This window comes from Catharus ustulatus, chromosome 3, assembly GCF_009819885.2.
Source record: "Catharus ustulatus isolate bCatUst1 chromosome 3, bCatUst1.pri.v2, whole genome shotgun sequence".
In the NCBI taxonomy this organism is placed as follows: Eukaryota; Metazoa; Chordata; class Aves; order Passeriformes; family Turdidae; genus Catharus; species Catharus ustulatus.
This window is the reverse complement of record NC_046223.1, coordinates 42215169-42233170: the sequence shown is the minus strand read 5'-3', so window position 1 is coordinate 42233170 and position 18002 is coordinate 42215169. Positions and strand designations below refer to the sequence as shown.

The following is an 18002-nucleotide window of genomic DNA, read 5'->3' as shown; positions in this document are numbered from 1 at the left end:
GACTTCCAGTGACTTGCTGCGGTCACTCTTAATTGCAATTTCCCCATCGCAAACTTCACTGCTGCCAGCACGGCGCACTGAGCACCCCCCAAAACCAAGCTCGCCCCGCAGCCCCGCCGGCAGCCCCTCCCCAGCGCACACGGCCGCGTCCCCGCTGCCAGCCCGGCGCAGCGCCGGTCCCGGCCCGCCCCCGAGCTCCCTCCCGTGTGCCGCCCCGCTGGCCCCGCCCCGCCCCGGTGCTCCTCCCGGGCCCGGCGTGCGCCGCCGCTGCCCCGCTGCATGCTGCACCGGAGGAGCTCCGCGCCGGGGGCTGCCCCGCGGTGAGTCCCGGGCTCCGCTCTCGGGACAGCGCCCAGGGGTTGTCCCCGGGCTCCCTGGCAGCGGGGGGGAGGCGGCGCGGTCCCGGTGAGCTGCCGAGGGACAAAGGCGAGGGGGACGGGTCCCGGGGGGTGCGGGGCGGCTGCGGGCGGAGAGAGCCGCGGGGCGCGCGGCTGCTCCCATCGCCCGGGCCGGGAATGCGGGGCGAGGGCGCTGGGACCGGGGTGCGCTGCCCGCGGAGCCGGCAGAGGCTCCGTGCTGCGGGGCTCGGTCCCACCGCGCGGCAGCGGCTGCGAAAGTGTATTTACAACTTCGCGGCTGGATGGGCGGTGCGAGCCTCGGCCGGGGCGATCTCCGGCCGTGTCGCGTTATCAGGGGGTTTTCCCGTCGGAGCCGCCGCCGTGGATGTCCCTGCGCGCTCGTGGCTGCTGCTGCTCCCGGGAGGAGGCAGCGGAGCGGGCAGGCACAGGGTGGGGACAGCAGGGACTGGGGCTCTGGAGGAGCCCGGGGTCGTGGTAACTTATCCTTCCCTCGCTGTCGTGCACCGGGCACCGCCGGTGGGTCTCGCTGGTGCTGGGTGATGGGGTGATGCTGGGGCGGGATCAGCAATACACCAGCTGTGCCTCAGGAGACACCCGGGGCGGCTGGCCGTGTCCCAGAGCTCCCGTGCGATGGCACGATGTGGGACGCGTCCCAGCTGGCGCTCGGTTGGCTGCCACCTGCCTGGCAGGTGCCGAGGGAGAGTGACAGGGACGCGGCCCCGCGGGTCCCCCCCGTGTGGTGCCGCCTCTGCCGTGGGGCAGCCTCGGGGGCGAGGGGCTGGAAGCATCTCGTGGGGCTGGTCTGGGTGGTCTGACAGCCGGCAGGGACCTGGATGCAGCCATGCGGGGCGGGGAAGGAGGAGAGTGTCCCAGCAGGTGTGTGAGCGCGGGAGAAGGGGTGGGCGTCAGAAAGGCACAAGTCTCCATACCTCGTTGTGTTTGCACCTCTTGGAATTCTTTTTTGGTAACGAATTACAGGGAAAGGCTTTGGGTTTTCTGTGCTGAGAAGTCGTCATCGTCTGCCTCGAGAGATGTTTCTCCTGCTGTTCGGCAGTAACAGGCTCTCAGGTTAACTCCCCTGTGGCATTTAAAATGCACATCTGTGTTTTTCCACCACGCCAGAAAACTAGCACACTGTCTGAACCCTGTCCCTTCTTCAGCTGTGATGCCCGGGCCCTGACAATAAGTACTTCAAAAGTGTTTTTAAAAACCCAAAGCAGCAAACCACAACTGTTTGAACATTAGTGACCCATTAATTTGTTTAGCTTTTAAATTTATTTTGTTCCTGGAAAATTTGGAATGACAACAGAACGCCTTGACCTTACTGTGGTTTATTCCTCCCATTTAGCTGTACAGTTAAACACTCTTATTCAAAGTGTTCTGGTTTCAGCACTGGTGGTGGTGGGAGTCTGTGTAGTAATCTGTGTTTTGGTTTCAGATAAGAAGTGCCAAATCAGAAAAAAATAGAATCTAAGAAGCAGGTGGGAGGTGTGTTTCTTGTAGAGATCACCTTAAGGAAGAAAAGAGAGGAGGAAACAAAAAAGAATAAGACGAAAATAAGTCTACACAATGCTGTTGAAGAACATGAGTTGTAGTGATTCTTTGCAGTAGTCTACCAAAGAATACTGTTTGTGCTTTTTGCACAGGTTTGTTTTTATTTTTTCCCTTAGAATTTTTGCTACTGTAAACTAGATTTTTTATACAAACTTCATAAAATGGGATAAACACCAGTAACACCAAAATCATTTGGATTTACATGTGGTTTTCTCATCTAAGCCTTTTTTTGACAGCAGTTTTTAGACCCAGGTGAGGGCCAAATAATTTAGGGTTTTTATGGGTGAATTTTTGTGGGGTTTTGGCTTTTTTTGTTTGCTATATTTTAGTTAATTGGTTTTTTGGGTTTTTTTTTAAATCAAAGCTGATAGTACTTTAAAGCTACAGCACTTTTCTCAACACTGCAGGTAAAAAGCATATGAATCCAGTGATTAGCTCTCTATCAGCTGGCTTTTGTAGTAAAGTCGTTGCCCTACTGTTCCTCCAAAGTGAGACAATGTAAATGACTTGCATGCTTACTGTGCTCCAGGGTTACACGTCTTTTCTTGCAGAAAGTCCCCTGTTACTGCGCTGCTGCTTGATTATCTTGGTGGTGTCAAGCAGTGGTACCTTCATTCGTAGTGTGTGTGCACAGACAAACGGTGAGCTTGGCCCAAACAAGATCCTCTGACAAGGAGGAGCTGCTCCCCGGAGAATCACAGGAGAAGAGAATTTGCTTGTTGTTTAACCATTTCTTATATTTCCCTTTTCTTTTTTCCCCCTCTGTTTCGTCTTTTTGCACAATTCAGCATCACCTCAAAAAAGCAGCACTCTGAAAGGCTGGGTTTTTTGCTGCTTTTTTTTTTTTTTTTTGGTTCTGTTTCTTTTTTTTTTGGCTGTGTCTTCCCCATTGCTTTGCTGAAGTTGATGTCTGGCAGTGCTGTGTGCAGTCTCTGAAATTGCATCTAATCATAAAAACCCTGCTGTTTGTGTTAATTTTATCAAGGTATTGACAGATTGGCAATTTCACACTTGTAGCAGTGGCAAGCTGTGTTCCAGGTGGAGTTTTATCTATTCTTTTTGTCCACTTCACATAAATCAGTATTCCTCTCTGCTCTGAATATTTTCAAGACTAGCTGTACTCTGAGGGGGAAAAAGTTAGAAGCAAACTGATGCAGAAGTTCCCTGGTTGGTCTGAATATTTAGATAGGGATTCAAATGCAATGAGATCAGCAGTGGACTTTCCCCTTCCTCAGGGGAAGCAAGCCAATTTATTTTTTTTACATGGTTATTACTGGTAGCAAAGCTATTCTGACTCAGAAGCATTTGTTACATTGTTTAAAAAAAAACAAAAAAATGTTGTCTCTCCTCATTTGTCCTGCAGCCCAAGCTTGTGAAATTATAATTACGCTTTGCTCTTTATTTATTTATTTAATGAAGACTTTGTAGTCTGCTGCTTCTTTAACTGTTACAAGATCTTGGTGAGAATAGAAATGCAAAAAATTTTGGACAATTCTGCAACAAACTTCTGGAGTCTTAGGGATACGTTCCCAATCAGTCTACCCTAGCTCAAGTGAAAAGATACTATCCCTGTAAAATAAGTTGTGCAAAGACAGGCTTGTAGAAGAGTATCTCTCATCTGTTGTGCTGGAGGCAAGAGTATAATGGATTCCCTTGGGAGAAATCCTGTTTATAGCCTTGGTAGACTAAAAATGGAGTATGTTTCCAGTTGGAGAATTAACTAATAGGCTTCTGGGTCAGGAGGTGTCCTGCATTTACAATTTGCATGGTATGGGAAGGTGCTTCTTTTCTGAGTTGGCAGTGGAGAGGCCAGGTCCTGCTGCTGCTCTCCTGCTCTTCCTACGTTTCCTGACAGCTGCAGTGCCTGTGAAGGAAGCCTGGCTTTCCCTTATTGTAAAGAACTTGCTGCCCGTACTTTGCCTCTCCTGTTTCCCATAGACAGAAAAGATGATCTGCGATTTACAAGGCAGAATTGCCAAGCACTGGAGTGCTAAATTGAAGTGTCTCTGTTTTTGTTCTGGACTGGCATTGTCTTTGCTGCACTCCCAGCTGTGCATATGTGTGCTCATAAATGAGATTTCCCTAAGGGCCCATCTCAAAGGAGGCGTGTTGGTGTGTTTGGGGGGTGGCAAGGGTGCTGTTACTGAATGGCTGTTCCAGCAACTCACTCCTCTTAACTTTTGCAAGATCTCATGTCATGTGTATTAGGATCCAGCTGAGAAAATGGAGCTTGGCATTTCTGACCAGGCCTCCTTTGCAGCTGCTCTGTGTGAGGTGTAATGGATACTGAGGCTGGCTCATGCCCAATGCCATATTTTGCTGGTTCTTTCTTGTGCTTCTGCAGTTGCCTAGACCAATTGATATCTTAAATTGCTGCTTACTCTAAAACTTTAATTAATGTGCTTGATTTATGAAGTATGAGAAAGACTTATAAGTGATTGGTATGCAATAAACAAGTCCATTAGTAGACTATGCAGCAGTAATGAAATTAATTGCAATGAGAAACTGTGTGTTGGTACTCAGATGCAATAGGGTGCACACTACTACTAATACTACTTTTACCAATCAGTGAAAAGGAAGGATCAGTTGATCCACTGATCTTGCCACAAGACGACTGTTTGTCTTTCCAGGTAAAAAAGCATGCTGGAAAGGAATTGCATGCTCTAGATGCAGACTTTGCTGTTTGGGTGTTCTTTAAAATGTGTTCATTGCTAAATTTTGCATGTAGTACTGAAAAAAATGTATTTTAAAAGGCTGCCTGGTTTTGTGTACAAAAATTCAAAGCTACTTTCCATCACTTAAAAGCAATGGAAAAACATAATCCCTGTGAGATCCTAATTCGTCTCTTTTTGCCTGAAGCCTTTAATACTCATTGTCTGTTTCTTTCAAAGAGCTCCTGAACTCAGTTTTGTTTCAGCTAAATATTAAGTTCATAAAGTGATTCATGTAGTGCTGTCCTCAAAGGGAGCAAACTGCTGAGGAGCTTTTTTCATCCCATGGGAGAGGTGGATGGAAGTGTGGCAGCCACCCTTCGTGGTCCTGCCATTGCTGCCCTGCCCTTGTGCTTCCATGTGCTTCAGAACACCTGCTTTGGTGCTCTGTCCTTTGTTAAACATTTTTTCCTCTCCTTGAGGACTAGTTAGTGCACCCATGAGTCACTTTTATTTGGCTGCAAGAGCATGTCACCATCCCTGGATTAGGAGCCCTGTCCCTGTCTTTGAGCTTAAGGTCTGGGGTAGCCTACAGAGTATCACAGCAGCATGGTCCCAGGTTAGGAACAAGTGTCCACAGAATTTTTGGAAGATCCCTTCTTCCTAAGCGCATTGTACAGATGTGCAGAGCAGAAAAGTTACAGACACTAGAGCACATTTACTGTTCTAGGATTCACTTGTGCTGCTTGATGTGGGGCAGGAAGATTTTGTAGCACAAATGTGGGGAGCCTGAGCAGTCATGCCTAACTAAGAGCTGCATCTAATCCTGCAATGGACGCTAGAGAGAAAGCGTTTTCCTTGCTGTTGCTAAAGCTCAGTGTCACCAAGGAGTGCTGCTTGTGCAGGAAGAAAGGAAGAAAGCATGTTGGCTGGTGTCTAAGACCAATGCTCAGCGATTTCCCCACCTGTCACATCTGCTTGGGTTCACAGCCCTGGAGTTTCTGAAGGCATCTTGCATTTCACCTCTTGAAAAATCCTAAAGGAAAGGTGGGAGCCAGGCCCACATCCCTGCCCTGTGAGAGGGCTGTGCTCACACCTGTCCAGGTGCAGAAAGCCTCCTGTAGTTGCATCCCCCATGTGTGGGCTGAAGCTGGTTGTCTCTGCTGTCAGTGTTGCACCTGTCCACAGCCAAGCTGCACTGGTTCTGGAGTCCAGTTCTTCAGAGCACCCAAGTGACTGGGAGGTGTCTTGGCTTTGAATTGGGGTTTCCTACAAATTAGTGTGCAGTGTTTGAAGACAGGTGTGTATTCTACCCCAAAAGCAGTGTGTGGATGTTCTACCAGATTGTGTTCTACCAGATTTGGTACCTTACCTCCCTGTGGCATCTTTGCCCTTGGATATGTTGTGCTAGTCCTGGAATGATGCTGAGGTAGACACATTTGAAGAGTCAATGTGCTTCTGGGAATTTGCTGCAGGATGTGACCTAGTTGTCCTGACTGCTGATCACAGGTAGCACTTTTCACATCATCTTACAGCCATGACATAAAGCTATTTAGCTGCAATCTTGTTTTCTGCCCTGACAAGCAACTTTGTTTCCGCTCCCTCCTGGTTGATGCACCTTCTAGGAGAACTTTTCATCATTGCAGGGGTTAGTCAAAGGAGGTGGGTGGAGTTTTTTAAAATTGCTGACAAAGGCTTATACTTGCCATCATGACATCTTTTATTTGCTCAGGCTCTTTATTGCTCTCTTTTGCAGATAGTACTGGTGCCCTACAGTGTGCATCTGAGGGGACAAAATACCTGGAAGGTGCAGGGGGGGGGTTCAGTTTTATGACTGTGTTTCATCATGAGTACAAGGCAGCCCAAGTGTGGGCTGCTGCCAGAGGCAGATTTGTTTCCAGGCAGTTGTCTGTGTCTTGCTGCAGGACTGCCTTGATTAAAGCTGCTTAAGCTGTTTGTGAAACTGCACCTAAGAGTCTAGTGTTCTTAGAAGCCTAAGACATCTCTGGATGATGTCTGGAAAATATTAAGAAGAGTCTTAATGTTTCTGGACGATTTTTGATGAGAGGCCGTAGGGCTGCTGTGGGAAGGTTTCATCAGGAAGATGCTCAGTGCTCATTCTCTATCAGCTCTAGCAAAAGCAGAGGTTTTACTGTCATAAACCTTAAGGAGCTTGTTTCAGCTGTTTGTGAGAGAAGCACAGTATTACCTGTGCTTTTTTCTTGATCGATAAGAGCTTTGTTCTGTTTTGGTACTCTGAGGTAGTAAGTTATGGCTCGTTCATCTATTCCCTTTATCCCCTTGAGATGTGGTTGTAGCTGTACCTGGAGGCTGAAATGATAATTAGGACCCAATTTGCTGTGGTGTTATGAACTAGTGTATAAAATACAGTGGCATTCATTGCAAGAACCCACATGCTGTCTGGATGAGACCTTTTTCCAGACAGGCTGGCAGTGGCATGACCCCAAATTCAGCAGTTCCAGGACATCCTTGTGTCATTGGGTATATGGTGGGGTGTGAGGTGTTTCAGTGAGCCATCCTGCTGGCACCTGAAGCTCCTTCCTTCTCATTCAACTCCTCTTCCTCCTCTGCTGCTCTTACCCACCTTGCTGTGGCAAGCCTCATCCATTCCTGCTTTGACCCAGCAAATGCTGAGCTTCTGGCCCTGTCCTGGGAGGCAACTTGAGAGTCTGTGGAGAGAGGGGGAGAAGATTTAATTGGGTTTTTATGACCATGTTTGAGCTGCTTAGCGAGAGAAGGCTTGAAGTTAATGACAGGCATGTTTTCCAGAGATCCTCTGCATGTGTGTTTAGGTAAAATAAACACTGCTAAATAAGCTGTGCCACCACTCTGGGCACTAATAAGCCTCCTGTCTGATACCAGAAGAATACAAATAAATAGTGCCTTTGACTCTTTTAATTGATAGACTTGCTGGGCCTTTGACCAAGCAAAAACATCTCAAAATGCACTTCTGCAGGAGCTAAAACATGAAGTGATGTTTGTTTAAAAAAAAGCAACACAACAAAAACAACCTGTAGGATGTCCCAGAGGCTGATGATTGACTTCAGCTTTTATTAATTCATCTGCAGTGCATTTGCTGGAGCTTTTATGGTTTAATTGAGGTTAAGAGGTTAAAATCTGTGGTAAACAAAAGAATGGCATATGGGCAGTCTGAAATTGTGTATGTTTAAGTAAGAGCATTCCTTCTGGTCACTTGTTTTCATTGGGCAGTTACTCTTGACTCACAACTTTTTAAAAAAAAAAAAAGTAAAGGTGTAAACACACATTGCTAGCAAGTTAATGATTCATTATGTTTTATCACATCCTAACATACCTCTAAAGAAGAGAAGGTTGAGCTGGGTTTGTGTTTGACCTCCCCCTTCAGATTAAGGACATTTTTTCTTTAACCCCTTACCTGTCATGGGAGGGTCCACAAACTCATTTGTTTTGAATCGGGAGAAGCAAAACACCTTCTCTTCTGCCTTTCTTACTCCCCTGTTCCAAGGGTCCACAGCTGTGCTCTTAAAAATTCAAATGGAAAAAGCAGGTGTGGGAAAAAACTTTCCAGAAACTTTTTATTATAGAGGCTATGGGGAAGTGGGAGTCAGTTTCTTCAGCTGTCCAAAGGAATCTGTGTGAATGTTTGTTTTTTTATGGTCACTCTTTTGTCCTACTTTCAGTTCTATTTTGAGCCCCATGACTGTCTTCACTGGCTGTGCTATCCCCTTGTGAGATGGAACGTGTACTGGCCAGTGCAGCCGTTGGACAATTAAGATAAACCTCCTTATGTTGAAAAGTTCATACTCCGAGGTCTTTATGCTGTTGATAAAGTTTATGGCATGAATTACATCAGCTGGCAATAATAGTGGTGACCTGTTGCCCTCAAGTCATTCTGCAGACATCTGTAATTTATATATAGCTGTTAATAGTGTGTAGTCCAGAGCCTGAGACCATGTCAGTATAATTATTTCAATAAGAGAAGATAAATCAGAATTTTCCTTTCAATATTTCAGTTAATAGCAGCTTTCACATGTCCTATAAAGTCACATGTCTTTTCTCACTTGCTTTGAGTTTAAATCAATATTTTAAAAACTCCTAGGTCTTGTTAAGCTAACTACTTGCTCCGAAAAAATACTTTAATAATCCCCTTGTCTGCATTTTTGTGCGCTTCTGTCTTATAAGGAATGCTCTACGTAACTTGAATCAAAAATTGCTTTATTAAGAAGCATTGTATATGCTGGCTTGGGGAAGGAGGTGCATGGAACAGCTTCTATATTTGCAAAAGGACACTCCTGGATCTATCTGGTAATTGCTTTTAAAAAATAATTTTTAAAAATTGATGCTTGAATACAGAGTTGAAAGGGGAGGGATAAATCCAGGTTCTATTTGCTGTACTCTATATTATTGTTTGCTTTTCCCATCTCCCACACAAAAATTTGATTCTGCCGTAATTTTCTCCCAACCAGGGAAAACATGATTTTAAACACATGTTTTTAAAACTTCTATGTAGTGCACACACACACATGTACATGCATGTATGTGTATGTGTGTTAGCATAACATGGCCTGCTTCCCTGCTGCTTGTGATCCTCATCTTCTGTGTCTTGTGGAGGGTGAAGGGAAAGCCCATGGCTCCCTTCACAGCCTGTTCCCTGAAGGTGGGCTGGGCTGTGGGTGGTGGGAGAGGGTGGCACTGCCACAGCCACTGCATTGGGCTGACCTTGCTGGGGTATGCACCTGTCCCCAGGTGTGTGGGGCTTTTGGGGACAGGCATCAGCCAGCAGCACCTCTGCTGCTGTGCTGCTGGTGGGAGGGAGTCAAACCCTTTGTTCAGGGCAGCTGGGGGCTGTCTTACATCAAATCTTACATCAAATGTAGTGGACCCCATGGTTGGTGTCTTGCTGGTTTAGGTCTCTGCTGGCATTGATACCTAAACCACCCTCGAGGAGCCTCTCCCCTTCCTGATGGATTCTTCAGGTGCCACAGGATACTTCCTGAGAGGAATGCTGAGAGCACTGGAGAGGAGAGAGCTATACATAAAATAATATAAGTTGCTGAGGAAACTGTCTAACCTAGCTGTAATGTCAAGGTGATGTTGGCTACTCTGCATTTGGCTGCAAAGAAAACTTTCATCTCATATTTCTGTTAATATCTGAACTTCAGCTGTGAGCTGCTTGTGCAGCCTGGGATCAGTCCTCGAGAGGAAGGCAGTTCTTACCTCACAAAAGGTGTTATACAGCGGCTCAGCCTTTTGAGTTAAGTGTTCCACCTCCTCCTTTGAGTTAAGGTGTAGAGAATTTCAGGCAGTGGTTTCCCAGGGAGTAGGGATGGAGTGAGGGGGAGGACAGTATAGATGAAGTCCTCTGCACTGACATGTGCCTGTTGACAGCCCATTGAAATCTCTGCTTTGGGAGTGGGAGAGGTGCCTGGCTGAAGGATGGGGCACTCCCCCATGTCATGGGAGTTTTCAGGCAGTGGCCCAGGGAGCCACCTGCCTTATCACTTATACAAGTCTGGAAACCTTGAGTCTGGTTTGTTATTCCAGGGAGCCCTCATTGCTTTATGACACTCTCCTGGGACTTTCAAGCTGTTTAAAAGCTGCCTGATTTGTGCCGTGATGCTGCTGGAAACACTGACTGGCCCTGGAAAATGGATGACTGTTGGGAGTGTTTTTGTTTTTAAACATCTCATCACATGCATGCAGCGAGCTGCTCCCAGTGCCAACAGAAGCACAGCACTGATGCTCTTGCCTTTTCAACAGGTACATGGGATGAAGGGAGCCTGACAGCTGTCTGGAGAGGAGAGCCCAGCCACTGTGGAGCTGCCCACCATGAGCAGGACACTGCTGGCAGGCAGGATGCAGCCAGAGATCCGGAGCGTCTGCGTCTTCCTGCCCACTCGCGAGCAGCTCAGCCTGGCCGTCGGGGTGAGTGGCCGGGAGGTCGCTGCATCGCGGCCACGGTTCAGTTTTGTGAGCTCCCATTGTTCTCCCAAAAGCCTGGTGCAGGTCTGCTGACCAAAAGGCTATTAGCCAGCTTAGGGTAATTGGTGCTCCATTTTCTACTTGGGCAGCTCCAGCTCATTCACAGAGTTTGTTAAAAGTCATGGCTATGTTGTAGGGTGGGGGTCTCCTCTGCTCTTTTCCTGTTGTTATTTATGTTTTATTATCTCTGAATGGTTTTGCTGGTTATAATAATGGTAATAATCCAACAGTTTTTGAAAAATTGAACCTGAATTACCTTGATTACTTAGCAAGTGTACCCAACATATGACTGTTTACTCTTGTAAAGAGTCCAGCCTTCCCTGGTTTTGATAACCTGCAGATCCCTTCAAAGAGTCCAAGGCAAACAGCCATTGAGGGTGGGTTTTTTTCCCTCCTCTTGAGTACTCGTACACAAAAAAAATCGAGGTAAGTTGCTTCATTTCTTTGATTGCTGCCTCAAATGTCTCCAAGTGTGGATGAGTGACAGCACAGCCAGCTCAGCTGGCTGCCCAGGGTGGCACGGTGTCTGCACAGCACGGTGCCTCTTTGTGCCACGCCGGCTGCTCCTTGAACTTGTGAGAAACTGAGCTGACAAGAGGCACTTGGCGTTCAGAGGACAAGCAAGTCTCAAAGATAAGTGCTCTCCTGTGAGCGTGTGCGTGCACTCATGTGTGGGCTGGGGAGATTTGGCTTTGTTTTGGGTAGGTTTTTTCCCCTGCTTTGGGATGAGGAGGGGGAGAAGACAGTTGAGATGAACTGTTATTTTAAGTACTTGATTGAAACGGTGGCCTTTGAAACTATGTGTGCTAATCTTCAAAATCCATGTCGGAATTTTCCTACCTGCTGTGTGTAAGTGTAGCGTCCTTAACTGAACAGCCTCGAGGGCTGGATGGAATAAAGCTTTAGCAGAAAAATCTGGGACACTCTGCTTCTAGGTTACTGGTTCAAACCCAGCCCATCCACTGCCCCAGAAGGCTTCTGCAATCTGCTGGTTTTTGTGCAAGGCAGGAAACGATGATTTAATTAAGTTCTTGGCAGCAGGTGTACAGGCCTGGGTAATGGTCTGTTGCAGCTGACCCTAAATCTCACCTTCTTATGGCTCTTATCAGGGAGGCTAAAGATGGGAGATAGCGGAGCTGGCCAGCCACAGGGAAGGTGCAGGAGGGCAGTGAGCCAGCAGGGCTGACACTGTCACTGCTCCTCACTGTGCCTGAATGGAGCACTCAGCTCTTCCTTCACCACTGGGTCATGCTGCAGTAAATCACAAAAACCTGCACTTTATCCTAAATTAAAATTGGGGTGAGAAAGACTCTTAAGATTGAGTCCAGCTGTAAACGTGACAATGCCAAGTCCACCAATAAACCAGGTAACTAAGTGCTACATCTACATGTCTTTTTTTAGTACCACCAAAATATTTGATAAACCTAAGAAATTGTCTTTTGCACTGAGCACTGACAGGGCAAGAGGAAAAGTGCTGCATCCCCTCCTTTTCCCCTGTCCTGTCCCAGCCTGCTGCCCCTCCAAAAGCTGGGGTGCCTTGTGCATCACCACGTTGTCCTGCAGAGAAATCTTCCACAGCACCCCTTTGTATTCCTTTAAAAGACATTCGCTCTTGTCATTTCTGATACCCCTTTCTTTCGTGTTTGGGAAATTGGGAAAGTGTGAACTTGGAGATGCCTGCATGTGAAAGGGAATAGCTGCCTGGGCCAAAACATGAGACCTCAACACACAGTTGTGTCCTAATTGCATAGAGAGTGAAACATGACCTGTTACAGCTGGGCAAGTCACCAGAAACAGCTTTTCATTTGGCTTCTGACTTTACCACAACACTCATTCAAAACAGCAACAAAAATTAAGATTTCACAGCTGGAAAGATTTTTCTTTTTTAAAGAAACATCAAGGCAATTTTCTAGTGATGTTGGTAGAACCCAAATGTAATTAGCACAACCACAGATGACACTTTGTGCATTTATTAGAATAATCATGCCACTACTAAAGATTTCCAAAGCCTTTTAACCTCTTCAGTGTGGAATGCAAATACTAAACAAGCTTGCAGCTCAGTGAGGTAGGTAGGAATGGTTATCTTTCCAGCAGAATAAATTATAGATCCTTCCCATGATAAGCACAGTGTTTATGCAGGTAAGTCCTCCCTCCCTCCTCCCTTATAAATTCCACCCTTCCAGATAAGAGTTTACCTATATGTGTTTTATGTGGTCACATATAGATTGAAGCTTACTCTTTAAAATGGGTTTGTCTTACACCATTCACAGATAGAGCTGTTGAAGAGGAAAGAGCAGGAGCCATTTTCAATTCTGTTCCCCCACAATCAAGCATCTTTTAATTAGCTTCGATGCCTACCTTTCTGAATGTACAATGAATCTGGGGGGATGGTGAGGAGTAAAATTGCATTCTTGGGACCTACTGTGAACATGAGGAGAAGCAGAGCAGTGAGGGGGACTAGTGGGTGCTGCAGCTCACCAGCTGCCCTGAGGAGGGCAAGGCAAAGTGAGAGAAATTTTTGCAGTGGAGGAAGTCTGGTGAGGTCCTGTGTGTTTGTGAATGGCAAGCACAGGTCTGAAATCTTTCAGTTGCTCTGTGAACAGGAGAGCTGATGTTTCAAAGCATATTTACCAAGAAAAATAGATATGGACAACTAATGCATGTGAATATCTGTACACAGAATGACCTTGGAGTAGCAGTTACCTTCTGTAAACTTGCACTCAGTTTCACTTTGGACTAAATTTCACGTATAAAGAAGCCCTGAGCCTGACATGGGGCAAAGCTGAGTATCAGTGGAAGGAATGAGTCATAGCATTTCTGGGATCAGTCTTGGCACAGGAACCATATACATAGGGAGGAAAGTCCAAAGAGAAGCACCCAGATGAAAAATGCAAAGGGGAGTATTAGTTGCTTTGAGCAGAGGGGAGAGTAAGAGGAGGGAGCAGCAATTGCCAATGTAATGGCTATTGCTTAGCCTTTAAGGTTGGGAGTAGAACTTGATACAGAAGGGAAGTGCCAAGAGGAGAATGGACAAGGTGGTAGTAACATACCTGCTGTGCAAAAAAATCTGCTTAAATCATTCTTTAGAGCTGAGTGCCGCAAAACTGTCTCTTGTAGTGCTCAGCTCGCTAGAATTGAGTATCCTAAAGCAGGTTTTTCTTCCCTTAGGTATGAAAACTTGCCACTTAGAAAATTCATCTAATTGTGTAACATTTACAGAGTCCTGAGCTGCCAGTGACTCTTGTATGCCCATAACCATTCTGGCTAGAGGTAGGTCACATCTTAGCAAATCCTTCCCAGGTAGAACATGCTCAGAACTTGCTTTTTTGGCAAAAGAGACTGCTCTGTGCCCAGCTTTACCTTCCAAATGTGTTCTGGGTGTCTAACCAAACACTGCATCTAGATGTGGATTGAAAGGGTGCAATCTCACATGGAGACTCATAATAATACCCAGATGTGGTTTTGGGTCTTATCAGAACTGTGCACTACCTCCTCCCTGCTCAAAGCTTACACGTGTTTGCATTGGTGTAGTGCAGGCTTCAAAGCTCCTGATAAAACAGTAGTGAGTGTCTGGGTCCTGATGCCTTGTCAAGTAGAAGAAAATGAGTACTTAAATGACCTCCTGTTTCCCATTGTCCATGTCTAGTGACATGGTACAACCTGGGGCAGTGAGGCAAGTGCAAGCCAGTTGCTGGGGTGTGTGGCATACCTACACCAAAAGAGCTTGAAAAATTAGGATGGTGATTGGTTCGTAGGGGAATTAAGCAGTGAACTTCTGCCCTTTCATCTTTCTTGCTCGGTAGGTAGCCCTGCACTATACCCCTGCAGACAGCTGCTCCTGGCACTGCCAATCTGCATCATCCAGCAGAGGGGTAATGATCCAAGGTCCTGGCCCATTTTCAGCTGCACCATGGCCTGAGCTGAGGTTGTCTGTGTCAATGCTGTTCTGTTGTCTCCATCTACTCTTTCTCTGAACTCCTTCCCCCATGCCTCTGTGGGTTTGGGGGTTTCTGTGTGTGCCTGTGGTTTGTCTCTCAGTGCTCCTGGGATGGTGCAGTGGGACAGGGGAAATGAGATTACAGATGGGGGGGACATTTAGTGGGGAATATTCCAGTCATAGTACACATCCAAATCTGCACATGCATTTAATCAGAACCATGCTCCTTCTGGGTCAGTCTGTGTATTACAGGAGGCAGGGGTATTGGAAGGTCTCAGTGTGCAGGAAACAGGCAAGGGCTTACAGACTTTTGGTAACAGCTGCTAAAGATGAAGATGTTAATGGCCGTGTGACTAGAAGTCAGCAGGAGACAGAAGAAGCTCCTCTGTGTGGGGCACACAACTCCTCTGTGTGCTACTCAGACTTGTGTGTTTGTTTGGGTACTTTTGTTCCTGGTTCTCCTGAATGAAAACTTTTGGGTTTGGGGTTGGTTTTTTTCCTTAAAAAAAATTCTGCAAGAGAACAGTATTTTCATTTCCGTAAATATTAATTATTATTATTCCATGATAATAGCAATAATACTGAAAACAAAGCATGTTCTCTTGTATGGTTGTGTTTGGGTATTTTGCTTTGGTACCCAAAAATGTATTGGCCTGCAACTCTTCTCTTTGGAGTTGCCCCATCCAGGTGTGTGAACCATCTGTAATGTTGGATTGGTTGTGTCTTTCAGGTCAAAGCCACTGGACAGGAGCTCTTTCAGCAAGTTTGTGATTTAGTGAAGATTAAAGAGCCTCACTTCTTTGGCCTCAGCATTGTTAAAAGTAAGCAAACTCAATGCACGAGCAAGTGACTTGGCAAACATCCACAGACCCGCTTGTGTATTTACAGTGTGTGCATATATACACAGTGGCTGTGCCTGCGGGGGGAATTTGATTGTAATAAGGTCACCAAGTATGTAGATTATGCAGAGCCTTCCCAGAGCTCTTTTGATCTTTGGTATGTGGGCAGACAAATTGAGTAAAGGGGGGGCTTTTGTTCTCCACCTTTGTTCTTGGATTCCACCTCTTTGTGGGGCTTTCTTTCCCTCCTGTAGTGGGAGTTGCTAGTCAACATATTTGTTACTATATTCAAAACTACAGGTATTGAACAGGAGGTGAATTTTAAAAGGACTTTGGGGCTGAAAGTGTTACTTATCTTCTGAAGTTACACTGAAGAATGTGACTCTGGGGAGGAAACTCAAAATATTGCAAGGGACTAAATGCATGCGTGGGACACATTGGGTTTTGAAATATCACATGGGAAATACAAAATTTCTTAGTCCATGAATTAAAGTCCAGTTTATTTGGTCCTATGGATTAGTGTTGGCCAGAAAATGGTGTTAAGATGATGCCTTGAAGAAGCCAATTGATATGAGAGATCACATTTCTGGTATGGTGTAAGCATTGGCATTCCTTCCCACACCCCAACTCTTAGTAATTAGAAATGGATCTGTTGTCTTGTTTATCTTGCCTCCCCACATTTCCAAAAGCACTAAAAGACTTGTCTCTCCTCCAAAAACTTTTCTCAAGTTACTTACTACTGCAATTCTAGATATTTCATTGAAACTGCAGTAGTCTTTTATAAGTTCTTCTAAATAAGGTTTCTTTTGCCTCTTTATAAATATGTAGGATAAAATAAGGGGATTTTTCTAAGTTTATTTCATTTCCTTTATGCTCTCATTCTCATTTTTTTTAGTGCAGCATTCAAACTGAGAGGAACATAAGCTTTTTATCTCTATAAGGTTTGGTCTTAAAGTCTTTGGTTTAAAGTCCCCAAGAGATTCCTAATATACCTTTGCTTTAAACCAGCACAGTTTTTTGTAAATGTGATGAGACCTGAGTGTTCTTAACTTTTTTCACACATCTGTGTTTCTGAGTCCTCCCCTTTGCAACATTTTTTTAACACCAAATTTTGCCTATTCCATTTGCAGGACATCCTGGCTGAAATTGGAACCCTTGTCCTCTCCTGTAAGACAGGGCAATTTCATTCCTATTTTCTTTGAATTCTTCTCCTTTTCTTCCTATGTTTCTTTCACTTTTCCCCCTTGTTTTTTGTTTCATTTTTTCCTTCCCTCACACCTTTTCTGTGAAGCAGTTTCCTTCACCCTGTCAAGCACAGGGGTTCTGGTCCCAAAATACCTATTGCAGCAGTTGCCTTTCAACCTGTTGGAAATGCATTGTAACCGCTGCATCCCAAAGAGCATAACAAAGCTGTTGTGACCAGACTTTAGAGTATATTGTCCACAGCTTTGAGTGTAAACAGTCTTCTCACTTCATGAAAGTATTCTTCCTTTTTATAGCAGCTAATTCTTCCAGAAAGCTCTTTAAAAGTCAAGGAAAAGAGTTTCAAGAGTCCAGAAACCTGAATTAACATCTTTTTTTTGTTTGTTTCAGGGGTTGGTTATTTGCTTTCCTGAATGGAAATACTTTTTCTGTTCCGCAGCTTGGTCTCTCTCAGCCTTGTTTCGGTCAACAGACTGGTGATTGTCTCCCTTGCTGCCTGTGCTAGCTGAGGTCTTGCTTCTACAGCAAGTGTAGCACTCTGAGTCTGGCATTTGGCAGTAGCCTTTAAGGCACTGCCTGCTTCTCAGGGATTTTTGACTTCACAACAAGCCATCATCTCCAAAAGGGAAGTGCTCAGGTCAGGTAGTGGGGAGGCCTGGGAAAGTTTTGCATTCCCAGGGTTGCCTTGTAGATGCTTAAGTTGGCTGAGTATCAAGTCAGTGTGCATCCCACAGAGGCTGTGAAGGGGGTCATGTACCTGGTCTGTCAGGAAAGGCTCAGCTAGGTATCCAAAAAATGGGGAGGAAGCATCTGCACTTTTGAACAAGGTAAACTTCTCCTTCACCGTGCTTTCACCTCTGTGCTGAGCTTCAAGAAGACATTTTTTTAAAAACAGCCACCCTGTTTTATTAATGATATCTTTCCTGGTTTCTTAATGCATATTTATTTCTGGCAGTCTGATACTGCCACATGCAAAGCAAGGTATTCTAATCCACCTGCATCCATTACTTTGCTGCTAATTTGTCAACAAAACCCTGACTGTCAGCAATAGCAAGAGAATGAAAATTAAAGGATTTCCACAGAACTGTAGCCAATCACACTGCATGGATTATCTGGATTAGGAGCCCATTTGACCTGCAGACGTTGTACAGATACACTAATGCTCAGTTGGTCTCATAGTAAGTATGTGTGGAGGGGGAGAGGTTGGGGTCCTTAATCATAAACAGAAATTTAACCCCTAAGTGTGCCAAAAAGGAAAATGGCACCATAAAGCACTGTGCAAGCTGCAAACTATGAATGCTGTAAGGTCTGAGTTGTAGGTCTTGGAGTGAGTTTCCCACCATTTGATGCCTAAATATGTTGCCTTCTCTTCTGGCTATTGCAGATGCTGAGGGCGAGCTTCAGGATTAAGGGTAACAGTAACAGGATAGAGCTTTTGTCAGGATAGAATTTATCTATGTCAGGATAGAATTTTTCA

General features: G+C 45.5%; 2 protein-coding genes across 2 annotated transcripts in view; one reads left to right on the top strand and one right to left on the bottom strand.

Annotated features, from left to right (window-relative positions):
- Window positions 1-242: 242 nt before the first annotated feature.
- FRMD1 (FERM domain containing 1) overlaps window positions 243-18002 on the top strand; it is a 42884-nt gene continuing 25124 nt past the window's right edge. Inside the window, exons 1-3 of the mRNA XM_033054582.1 lie at window positions 243-320; window positions 10325-10489; window positions 15214-15304. Coding sequence (XP_032910473.1) covers window positions 10394-10489; window positions 15214-15304 — 187 coding nt within the window. The 5' untranslated portion in view covers window positions 243-320; window positions 10325-10393. The remainder of the gene's footprint in view (window positions 321-10324; window positions 10490-15213; window positions 15305-18002) is intronic.
- The window catches only part of KIF25 (kinesin family member 25), an 89205-nt gene continuing 75661 nt past the window's right edge, over window positions 4459-18002 (bottom strand). Inside the window, exons 15-16 of the mRNA XM_033054580.1 lie at window positions 7980-8085; window positions 4459-7254 (exon numbers count right to left, since the gene is read on the bottom strand). Of these exons, the coding sequence (XP_032910471.1) occupies window positions 8003-8085 (83 nt within the window). The 3' untranslated portion in view covers window positions 4459-7254; window positions 7980-8002. The remainder of the gene's footprint in view (window positions 7255-7979; window positions 8086-18002) is intronic.